Source organism: Podarcis tiliguerta, assembly GCF_965153285.1.
Source record: "Podarcis tiliguerta genome assembly, chromosome: 10".
NCBI lineage: Eukaryota > Metazoa > Chordata > Lepidosauria > Squamata > Lacertidae > Podarcis > Podarcis tiliguerta.
Window position 1 is genome coordinate 71,466,988 of NC_139543.1, and position 11,744 is coordinate 71,478,731.

The following is an 11,744-nucleotide window of genomic DNA, read 5'->3' on the forward strand; positions in this document are numbered from 1 at the left end:
GGATGCTGGTTCTCAATAATGTGTGTTGTCTGCTCCCAAGTCTTGGGGGGGGGGGGGACAGGAATGCCACTAGGTGCAGAAGCCAGGTGGCAATGGAAAATGTGTGCCCCAGTGTGGCTGACTCCTGCCAGCTGGGCTTGTTTTCCTCTTGTGCCCCTGAATCATCCCACACAGCTGCAAATGCTTCTCAGGACGTTTTGTCCTGTCTGAGTCTCTTTCTGTTCTGCAGACTATCCCTGCTAACAGTCCTGGGCTTCCTCTTGCATCAGCCTGGCCTGGGAGAGGAGAGAGGAGGAGGGCACAGCATGACGAGGAATCACCAGCTCCACCTCGGATGATTCAGGAGCACGTCCTCAGAGCCGAGGCCGCGGGAGGCCACATTGCGCTCTGAACTCCCCTGTGGGAGACCCACAACCCGCATTGTGAGAACACGAGAAGAGCCTGCTGGATCATGCCAGTGACCCCTTGAGTCCATCCTCCTGTTGTCATGGGGGCCAACCAGATGTGAAGCCCCCAAGCAGGATCTTGAGCACAAGAGCCCTGCCCTCCCCTTTGGTCATTTCCACAACTGGTGTTCAGAAACATCTATCGCCTCAAATAGTGGAGGCAGAGAAGAGCAATCCTGGCTAGGAGCCGCAGACAGACTTCTTCTCCATGAATTTGGCTAACTGCAGGCAAAAGACCTTCTCAGTAGTGGCGCCCACCCTGTGGAATGCCTTCCCGTCAGATGTCAAAGAGATAAATAATTAGACATCTGAAGGCATCCCCATACCAGGAAGCTTTTATAGCTCAGTTTGTAGAGCATGTTCTGTTGTCTTTTTCTATATTCTGTTGGAAGCCGCTGTGATAGGAATTTTGAGGTCTTATATATATGTTAAATGTTCGTAAGTGTGCCAACCAAGCACGTACATAGAGAGCACAGGAAGACCGACCTGAAACTGTTTTGATTCCCAAACTGAGCAAATGTTTTCTCTGCAAGGTCAAAGGAAAATGGAAAAGCTTCCCCATTGTCTTTTCCTTCACAAATCTTGTCTTAAGGGCACATTTAAGATATGAATAGGGTTTGAGCCTGTGACCTGGCTCAGGAACTAAATATTTATCATTACAAAAGGCTCCCCAGGAAATCCAATCAAGTAACCTGCCAGACAGGAGATAAACAACGACAGGAGAAAAACAACATTCAAATTTCTGTTTTAGACCGCCTTTTCTGTGATGTAGGTATGATGTATCTGAGGGGTGGTCTTAGGTTACACCCCTTCTGTGATGTATGTATGATGTTTCTGGGGGTGGTCTTGGACTCCAGGGTGGCACTTTCAAAAGTCTTTATAAGGCCTTGCGTGCCATTTTTCTGGGTTCCTCCTTCTCTCCTGCGTGTGGTGAGTGAGGACCCTGTTGCAACAGATAAATAAAGATCAGGCTTACTAGCTGCTTTGCTTCTCAATATTCTCTGGTTGGCCTCTGTTACTTTCTCCTACTGATAGAGAACCCACAAAAGGACTCTATATGGGCTCTTGGATACCCCATAAGGGAAAAGGGCATATTTTTTATTTACAACAGAGGGACTTTTGGTTACCCGGATTCTGGGAGCGATGAAGGACTGGTGATCCAGTGCACAGCAGGCAGTTTGCCAGGAGGAATAACCAGTCAGATGGGCAGCGTGCAATTTTAAAAATATTATTATTATTATTATTATTATTATTATTATTATTATTATTGTTGTTGTTATTATTATTATTATTATTATTATTATTACAAAGCCATCTAGGCTGCTGGCGACAACCGATTCCAGATTCTAGCTTTGCTTTCTTCCCGAGCACAAGTCATTGCGTGTGTTGCAGAACAGCATCCCACAGGGTCAATCTGCCACCTGCCCCAGCCAGACCCAAGTTCACCTCTGCAGTGAGAATGAGGCCATGGCTGCCACCTGCTCACAATGTCTCTCCCTGGGCTGGTACATTCAGTGCTGCCAGCAAAAGCTTGTTCCAGACTTGACACTGCGATTTTGAAATCAAGGGGAAGAGGCTGGTCTGGTGTGGAAGTGCAAGCCCTGGACTCAGTTGCCCCTCGACCCTTGCCTACATTTGCTTGCTGAGTGGATCAGAGCCCAGGGACAACATTGGCCACAGCATCAGCCATGTGGTTGGCATCCACAGTGCAGAAACTGCCTGATACCCCACAACCTCAGGCATTGCTTGAATCCTGATATTATGTGACTTGTAAGATAATCACTAGGGATGCGGGTGGCGCTGTGTGTTAAACCACAGAGCCTAGGACTTGCCGATCAGAAGGTCAGTGGTTCGAATCCCCCCAACGGGGTGAGCTCCCATTGCTCGGTCCCTGCTCCTGCCAACCTAGCAGTTCAAAAGCATGTCAAAGTGCAAGTAGATAAATAGGTACCTCTCCGGCAGGAAGGTAAACAGCATTTCTGTGCGCTGCTCTGGTTCGCTGGAAGCTGCTTAGTCATGGCCATATGACCCGGAAGCTGTACGCCAGCTCCCTCGGCCAGTAAAGTGAGATGAGCGCCACAACCCCAGTCGGCCACAACTGGACCTAATGGTCTGGGATCCCTTTGCCTTTACGACAATCTCTCTCTCTCTCTCTCTCTCTCTCTCTCTCTCTCTCACACACACACACACACACAGTCATAGAATCGTAGTTGGGACCCTTGAGGGTCATCTAGTCCAACCCCCCTGCAATGCAGAAATCTCAACTCAATAATTCTTTTTTAAATTTTTATTAGAAATTATATTTACAACATAACATAACCCCCCCACCCCCGTAATACAGAAATCCACCCTCATTAAACGTGAACATAAGAATAGCTTATAAAAAGTAAATAAGGAGGCCAGATACAGCATAAAGGAAGTCTTTTATTTGGTTGTTTGTATTGTTGTATGTTATGCTTATTGTATGTTATGTTCAGCTCAAGAATTCATGACAGATGGCCATCCAACCTCTGCTTAAAAACCTCCAAGGAAGGAGGAGAGTCCACCATCTCCCAAGGGAGACCGTTCCACTGTTGAACAGCTCTCACCACCAGAAAGTTCTTCCGTATGTTGAGTCGGAATCTCCTTTCTTGTACCTTGAAGCCACTGGTTCTTGAGTCCTGCCCTCCAGAACAAGAGAAAACAAACTTGCTCCCTCTTCCATGGGACAGCCCTAACTGTGTTTCAATCAAGAGTACGGTAATTGCCTCCTGAATTTTGACACTGGGGGAACTCTGCCACTGGGGGAAAGCGGCAAGTCTGGGTGTGAAAACACAGGGAAGATGCCTGCCTGATATTGATACAGAGGGAGTTCCAAAGTGCTGCCAGAAAATCGAGTTCTTCCAAATGTGCCCAGGGCCATTTTGCTCTTTGCAGGCTCCCCTCTGCCCCATTCTTCCCAGGCACAAAGCAAGCTGGCAGCCGCTTGCTATGTGTGCCCCGAGCCCAAAGGAATGCTGGATGCCCTGAACCTGTTTTCTGGGTGAAAGGTGACAGAAAGCCTCAGGTTCTTTCTCTGCCTTTGCTCAGGTCAGCCCAGAGAATGCAGAGGGTTGTTGTCTTGCCAGTTGGAAATCTGAGGAACCAGGAGGCCTCGCCAGTGGCTATGTTTACAAATGCGCAGGAGCTTAAGCGCTTTGCACCAAGACCGAGATTTTGTGAGATTCCTGGCTGCGGCAAGCAAGACGTTCCCAGCCACAGATTATTCAGCCATTGTGATCAAATGTCTTAAAAATATAAAGTGGTATAGATGTTATAAGAGAAAACTGTTCCTTTATTTCTTATGGAGTACCCAAGAGCCCATATAGGGTCCTTATGAAGGTTCTCTATCAGTAGGAGAAAATAACAGGCCAAACAGAGAATATTGAGAAGCAAAGCGGCTAGTAAGCCTGATCTTTATTAAACTGTTGCAACAGGGTCCTCACTCACCACATGCAGGAGGGAGGAGGAACCCAGAACACTGGTGTTCAAGCTCTTATATAGACTTTTGAAATTGCCTCCCCTGTAGCTCAAGACCACCCCCAAAAAACATCATACATGCATCACAGAAAGAGGTGGTCCCCAGCAGAAATTTGAGTGTGTTGCCTCTCTCCTGTCTGCCAGGATACCTGATAATGCCTTATTATTATCTGATTGCCTTTTCTGGGTAGCCATTCCTTGGAGATGGTAAATACTTAGTTCCTGAATCTCTTACGCACATTGAGAGTGTGCTCAGGTTAACAGATACTTGCCAGACTGTATTCACAGGGAGGTGAAAGCAGCCCCTACAGTCCAAAGACAATTGGGGAGCTTTCCCCATTTCCTTCCTCCTTGCAGAGAAATATTTGAGGTCAATTTGGGATAGTCAAAATGGCTTCAGGATTGTTCTCCTGTACTATTTCAGGCACGTGGTGTATAAATTTATGTACATGTTTGCCTTGTACATTTATGAATATATATATATATATATATATATATATATATATATATATATATGACTTTAGAATTCCTATAACATAGAAATGAAATGAAATAATAATAATAATAATAATAATAATAATAATAATAATAATAATACCTCCAGGGAAGGAGATTCCTCCTTGGAAGGTGCTGGCCTCTCCTTCCTTGGAGACTTTTAAGTAAAGGTTGGATGGACATCTGTCAGAGTTTTCTTAGCTGCAATTCCTGCTTTGCAGGAGGCTGGACTAGAGGACTCTTGGGGGTCCCTTGCAACCCTACCATTCTCTGATTCTATGAGGAATGAAGGAGACTGGTACCAGTGCCAAGTGCTGCCCATGGGGAACCTGGCCCCTGCACGAATTTGGCTGGGGATTTAAATCATCCCTGCCCTTCTGCAGTGTGTGCCTGGGGGCGCATGCTCACTCTTCGCAAGGATGAGTGGAAGCCCAGGGGTCTAAGTAGGTGAAAGGGGAACTAGACGCCCAGGAAGGAGGAGGGAGGGGAGGGTCCCTCCCTGGTGATGCAACCAGGGGGCGTCTTGTGAGGGGGGACACAAGGCCAAGGGGCAGGAGGGCTGAGGCTTTCCTGGTTGTTGGTTGAAAGAAGAGGAAGCTGGGGGACGGGGTTCCTAAATGCCCAGTATATCTGAAGGAGCATCTCCACCCCCATTGTTCTGCTCGGACACTGATGTCCAGCTCCGAGGACCTTCTGGCGGTTCCCTCCCTGCAAGAAGCCAAGTTACAGGGAACCAGGCAGAGGGCCTTCTCGGTGGTGGCACCCGCCCTGTGGAACAGCCTCCTACCAGATGTCAAAGAGAAAAACAACTACAAGACTTTTAGAAGACATCTTAAGGCAGCCCTGTTTAGGGAAGCTTTGAATGTTTGATGCTTTATGGTATTTTAATATATTGTTGGAAGCCGCCCAGAGTTGCTGGGGAAGCACAGCCAGATGGGCAGGGTATAAATAATAATGGTTGGCCACCGTGAGAATGCAACACTGGTTTCTCTCCCTGCGCTATCCAGCAGGGCATTCAGGCACACTGCTGCCTCTGACTGGGCACAGCCACCCTGCCCAGGCGCCACCCAAACCTCTCTCCTCCTCCAGGAATTTCTCCAATCTTCTTTTAAAGCCATCCCGGTTAGTGGCCATCCCTGCCTCCTGTGGCAGGGAGTTCCGCAGGTTCATTCTGCGCCAGGCGAAGACGGACTGTCCTCTCTGAGAGAGCGAGAAAAACTCTCCTACATCTGCTTTCTCCATGCCAGACACACTTTTCATAAACTTATATCAATACCCTTTATGAGGCGAGGAGACCAGAACTTTACGCAGCCTTCCAAATCTGGTCGCTCCAAGCATTCATAGAGTGGCCTTAGGAAACACAGGGTTGTTGAGTCGGGAAGTACCCCGGGGTCATTTAGTCCAGCCCCCTTCAACGCAGGACGATGATGGCCGTTCTGTTTCCAGTCCCTTCCCTAACGTTCCCGCTAGGGGATTTGTCTTTTCCACGGCCGCTGCCCCTCCCCATCAAAACTGGGTGCTTGAGAGCGGGGTCCAATTGGGGGGGAGGGTAGCGCGCCTCCCTTCGGAGGGAGAGCCAAGAAGCCGAGCAAGCGGTGCAGAAGTCGAGGCACGAGGCATCTTCGGAGCTGGCGGGACGCGCGTGGGGGGGGGGGGAGGCGGCGTGTCCGACGGGGCTAGCCCCCCCTTCTCTGGCCAAGAGCCCAGTGGGTGAGAGGTCACTGCAGGGGCTGGGGGGGGGGAGAGGGCGGCTTCTGCACAGCCCGGGCGTGTGGCACGTGCAAGGCGTGTACAGCCGTCGGGGGGGGGGGAGGGGAGGCGTTCAAAGGCAGCAGGGAGCCCCTCCCCACGCTTCCTCCCCGCCCCCGAGCTTTCAGGAGGGGTGGGGCCGGGCGATGAGCTCCGAGACCCTGGATCGGCCCCGCGACGCCAGTTCCCACGGCCGCCCCGTCCAACAAAGCTTCCCTTCCGGGCGGGGCAGGGTCAGCGCCGCCCCGTCGGAGGAGCCATAAGAGGCGGACGCGTGGCCGGCGGACGGGCTGCACGTCGCCGCTGTCGGGAGAGGAAGAGGAGGAGATCCGGTAAGTTCTTCCCCCACCCTCCGTCCCGTCCATTGATTGGGGTCGTCCGGGGAAGAGGGGTCGGGGCTGCACTGAGCCTCGAGGGCTCCTCGCCTCTTCCCCCCGACTGGGAAGAAGGGACGCCATGGGTCGGGGGTAGGGGAGCCTCTGCCCGTCGAAGGGTCGCGGGCCCATCGCCAACGGGGAGGGCTGGGAATGGCGCCCCGCGCACCTGGGAGATCCTGCAGGGACGTCCGCGCCCTCCCAGACGGAGCCCGGGTCGGAGAAGACAGTCGTCCCCCGCCCCCGCCCTCCCCCCCACGACACACACACGGCTAACGGTCCGACGGGTCCGACGGGATCCGGGGCGAACCGTCAGCCCAGAGGGACTCTGCACATGCTCCGGGGTAGCCTGTTTTAGAAACATAGGTTGTTTTTCGGTCCAGGCCTTCCAGTTTCTGCTTGCCTACTTCAACATTTTGGGGGGGTGTATGGGCTGAAATCTGCTCCTCCTGCTCCGCTTTAATTGTTATATCTGGGAGACTTGATAGTTGAAGCGCTTGCAACAGGAGTCATGTGTTCCGGAGCACGTGCAGAGCGCCTTCCGTTCCTTCGGACCCTTCAAAGTCATTTTATTTATCCCACCCTTTCCTCCGAGGAGCTCAAGGTCCGGCTTACATGGTTCCCCTCCCGTCTCCTTTAATCCCCAAGAACCCTGCAAGTAGGGTAGGCGAGACAGTAAGGCACTGGCCTTCAAGGTCCCATCCAGGGAGCTTATGGCTGAACTTGGCCGGGCAGGATTTGAACCGTGGTCTTCCTCCTCATTTAATCCCCACCACAAGCCTGCGAGGAAGTTGAGCCTGAGAGGCAGCTTGGCCCCAGTTCCTTGCTTTTGCCCTGATGGCTAAGTGGCAGTCCCAGCCCTGCTTCTAGAAAGTGCGCCTCGCAGGCTGCGCTCTGGCTCTCTCTGGGGGTCCTCCTGTGTGCAGAGCGGGGCTCCCCTTCCTTTCGCGAGAGGCGGAGGCTGGTGGGCAGCTGCGTAGGCCATTCTGAGCCTGCTCTTGGGGAAACTGAGGCACGTGGAGGAGTGGGGAAAGAGAGCCAGGCAGGGTCTAAGCCCCACTGGGGTCATCGTTTCAGAGCAGATTCTCTAGCTGAGATTCCTGCATCGCAGGGGGTTGGACTGGATGACCCTCAGAGGTCCCTTTCAGCTCCTAGCATTGCTGACAGGAGTGAGGCATTGTCAGCATCTACTTTTTATATATATAATTTTTAATTTTTTTTTTTGGACATATCATTTTCGACAGTAATTAAACATACTTTCATATCTTATACCATCAATCACCTCTGAAAAATTTCCATATTCCATATTCACTAAATATACCTTTCTTACTTCCACAATTACATTTAACTCATCACTAATATCTCTATTCTTTCTCTACTTTGCAATGCTTCATACATTTCTCCTTACAAAACTTCTTGTAGTCCTACTAGGGTAATTTGTTGATTACAGTTGCTCTTCAAATAGTCCGTATATTCCTTCCAATCTTCTGTAAATCTCTGGTCCCGCAGGTTTCAAATCCTTCCTGTCATTTTATTCTGCATAGTCCATTAATTTTGTCTGCCTTTCTTCTTTCGTTGGAATTTCTTCTTGCTTCCATTTCTGGGCTAAGTAGGCACTGCCAGCACCTAAGACCTGAGCTCAGAGTTTACTTGTGAGATGGTCTTGCCCCCCCCCCACCCGCGACCCCAAAACTGCTTCAGCCTGGCCCTTCCCCAGGAGCCACATTGGTGAGGACTCAGTCACTGTGTATGTACCCTTTGGAACTCCTTGCCTATGGATATAAAGCAGGCACCTTCGCCGGATTATTTCCAGCGCCTGCTCAAAGCCTTCTTCCTTAGAGATGCTGATCCGAATTTTAACCGAGTGTAGTGTTTTGATTTTTTTGCACGTTTTAACACATTGTAATCTTTCCCCTTTGTTTTCCTTATCTTTCTGCAAACCTCACCGAGGCTTCCTTGTTTTTACAGTGAAGCGGTTTATAAATTCTGTGAAACAAATAAAATAAATGCACTTGATTTTGAGAAGGCTGAATGATTAATCTGAGAGGCCTGCAAATGGGGTGTTGGGGTTGAATCTAAAGCTGCCTCTGAGAGCCAGTGTGGTATATAGTTTATTATGAAATATAAAATTTCCTTGTTATTGTTTGGACTCCCATCAAATGTCAGACAGATAAACAACTATCTGACTTTTAGAAGACATCTGAAGGCAGCCCTGTTTAGGGAAGTTTTTTGAAATATTGGATGATTTATGGCATTTTATATTTTTATATTGTGCTGGAAGCCTCCTAGAGTGGCTGGGGAAACCCAGGCAGGCTGCATATTATTATCCTACGGGACCGCCTCTTCCGGTATGCCCCACAGAGGCCCTTAAGGTCCACAAATAGCAACACTTTGGAGGTCCCAAGATTCGTCTCAACTAGGGCCAGGGCCTTTTCAGCACTGGCCCCAACTGCAAGACAGAGCTGTTCTGCCTGGCCTTTGGTTTGGACTCAGTCTGACCCTTATGTTTCCCTCCCCCTATGGTTCTGATTTATGGGCTACTATTAAAATGAGGCTGCATTTTAAATTGCATTTTGACCTGTATTTTAAATTGGTCCCCCCCATTATGTTTTTACTGTAATTTTACTGGTGTTAGACACCCTGAGCCCGGCTCTGGCCGGGGAGGGCAGGGTATAAATAAAAATTATTATTATTATTATTATTATTATTATTAATTATATCAGGTATGTGGGAGATCAGGTTTCAAATGCCACCCCCATTGCCAAAGATGATGTTTCTATTTCAAGCCATACCAATTATTGATAATGTTAAGTGTTTCAAAGAATGGCAGAAAACATTGTCTAAATTTATCTGGCAGGGGAAAAACCCCAGAATTAAATATGAGTTGCTAACGGACACTAAAGAAAGAGGGGGATTCTCCCTGCCAGATCTGAAGATATATTATGAAGCTGCAGCTTTCTGCTGGATGAAAGAATGGATTCAATTAGGCAATGTTGATGTGCTGGATTTGGAGCGATTTGACAACGTATTTGGTTGCATAAGTATAAGTAAGTATAAGTAAATATACTATAAGTATGCATGCCACAAAGGCTCACAAAGGTTTTAAAAATCATATAATTAGAAAATCTCTATATAATGTTTGGACAATATATAAAGATCCCTTAGAAAGAAAAACACCCAGGTGGCTTTCACCAGTGGAATCCAAGGGCATGAGAAGCTCTTTTGGTGACCTTGGGGGGGGGGGGTCATCCATTGCCCTCTCTCAGCCTGACCCTACCTCACAGGGTTGTTGTAGGGCTTCAGCGAGGAGAACCATGTAAGCTACTTTGAGTTTGGAGGAAAACTTGAGATTTAAGTGCAGGGAATTGATAATAGGAGGCTGGGGCCTCTGTGGCCAAAATTAGAGGTGTGAGTTGCAGCCACTCAGGGCTCTGTTCTGTTCTTCTCAGGAGCAAGTCCCGGATCTGTGCCCGCCATCACCATGCAGTGGGTGGTGAAGATCTACCTCCTGGGCCTGGTACTCTCTCTGCTGTCTCTGCTCTTCGGGCTGATGGGCTTCCTGGGAGACCTGATGCCCTCCCAGGGGCTGGACCCCTGCCTCCCCGGCCGGTGGGTGGAATCGGAGGGAAGCAGCCTTGCGGACGGAGCCCCCCCAGGCCTCTCGGGGGACGACAAGCTCAGGACAAGCAAAGAGATTGGCCCCTACGCATGAGCCGAGGGGCTTCGCTGGCGGCAAACCAAAATGGCATGGGTTATATGGGTTTTTTTTTAAGGGATGGGGTTAACGTGGATGGGGCTGGGTTTGTATGTGCCTTGGCCAACCTGCCCTGGAGAAAGAGGGGGCTGGCAGCAGAAGCCCAGCTGGTCTGGGGGAGGAAGGTGCCCCCACTTGGGAGAGCCTCTGCACCCTGTGAATTGGGAGACTTCTGGGGCAGGTGTTGGAACCCCTATGGATCGATATGGAGACGTTATCCTCAACCCCACAGCAAACCCAGACTCTGCAAAAGGGACATCTATTGATCTGCTGCGGGACATGGAGAAGAACACTGAGGACTAGCAACTTGGGGCCAAGAATGTGGCTGGCTTTTTCTGCTTCATAGCCTTATCCGAATGCAGAAGGCCTTGATTCTCAACAAACTGGGCTGCGTCAGGCTCACTGAGCTCTAGACTCTTGGCTACACACACAGAAAAGGTGTGCCCAGTGGCTGTTGGATGGACCTGCATTTGGCAAAATTGGGGCGCAGGATTGGGCACCCCACTTGGGCATCCAGAGCAAAATTCTGGGCTCCCTTCATAGAAACATTTCCCCCTGTTCTTCGGCACAATAATGGATCTGTGTTCTCATCCTGTGAAAGTCTGCTAGGAATCTGTCTGCTTACCCCAAGGTTTAGCCATGCAGTCGCCAGCCCACCTGCAAGCATCAGCAGTTGGTGGAAGAGGCCTGCTGGACTGTGGATCATTTATTATTATTATTATATTGCGGGAGGGGGTCCCTAACTCGTCCCCTGCAAGGGAGGGCAGCTGTGGGCAAGGCAACCCCAGGGGCTGGGCGGGGGGGGGGGGGGCGTGAGGAAGAGACCTGCCCTGGTGTTGCCAGGCTCCCCTGCCCTCCTTGAGGTGCTTCAAACAAAATCCCTGTGCTTTTAATATCTGTAGTTTACGAAGACACCCCAGAAAGGATGCTATTTGGTCTGGAAGGAGCAAAGGCAGCTGCAAAGGAAGGGCTCTCGCATGCCCCCTGGTGGCAGCTGCTAAGAGTTTCAATGGAAACAGCTAAAAGTATTTTTAAGGACAGACTTGGGGAAATTCTAGCCTTGGGGTGGGTGGTTCAGGGGTGTCTTTTTGTGCTGCAAACCACCTCCTGGATCTTCTGATCTTGCTGCAAAAGCAGAAAGCTGTATCCTAAATTCTTCGCTGCGCCTCCCTCTCCGAAGAAAGAAGGATGGACATTTTAAGCCTGTTGAGCTGGCCTCTCCTGAATGGGAACGTTCGTGATTCCTTCAATAAATGGCAACTCTTTTTAAATAAATATATATAAAACTCAAAATATGAGCTCTTTATTTGTGGGGAGGGAATTTTTTTGGGAGCAGGGAAATGGGGTGCTTGAAAAAGCTCCCCCTGTCACCCCCTACTTCATAGCTGTCAACCTTTCCCTTTTCTTGCGTGGAATCCTATTCAGTAT

The 11,744-nt window shown here is 49.8% G+C and overlaps 1 protein-coding gene across 1 annotated transcript; it reads left to right on the plus strand.

Moving 5' to 3' along the window:
* Positions 1-1,933: 1,933 nt before the first annotated feature.
* Positions 1,934-11,609, plus strand: LOC310658828 (uncharacterized protein; the record flags this gene model as incomplete). The annotated part of the gene is made up of 4 exons (XM_083401198.1): positions 1,934-1,951; positions 3,389-3,468; positions 6,225-6,520; positions 10,012-11,609. 4 exons carry the CDS (start codon positions 1,934-1,936, stop codon positions 10,272-10,274), a joined length of 657 nt encoding a protein of 218 aa, XP_083257324.1. The 3' UTR covers positions 10,275-11,609.
* Positions 11,610-11,744: the final 135 nt, after the last annotated feature.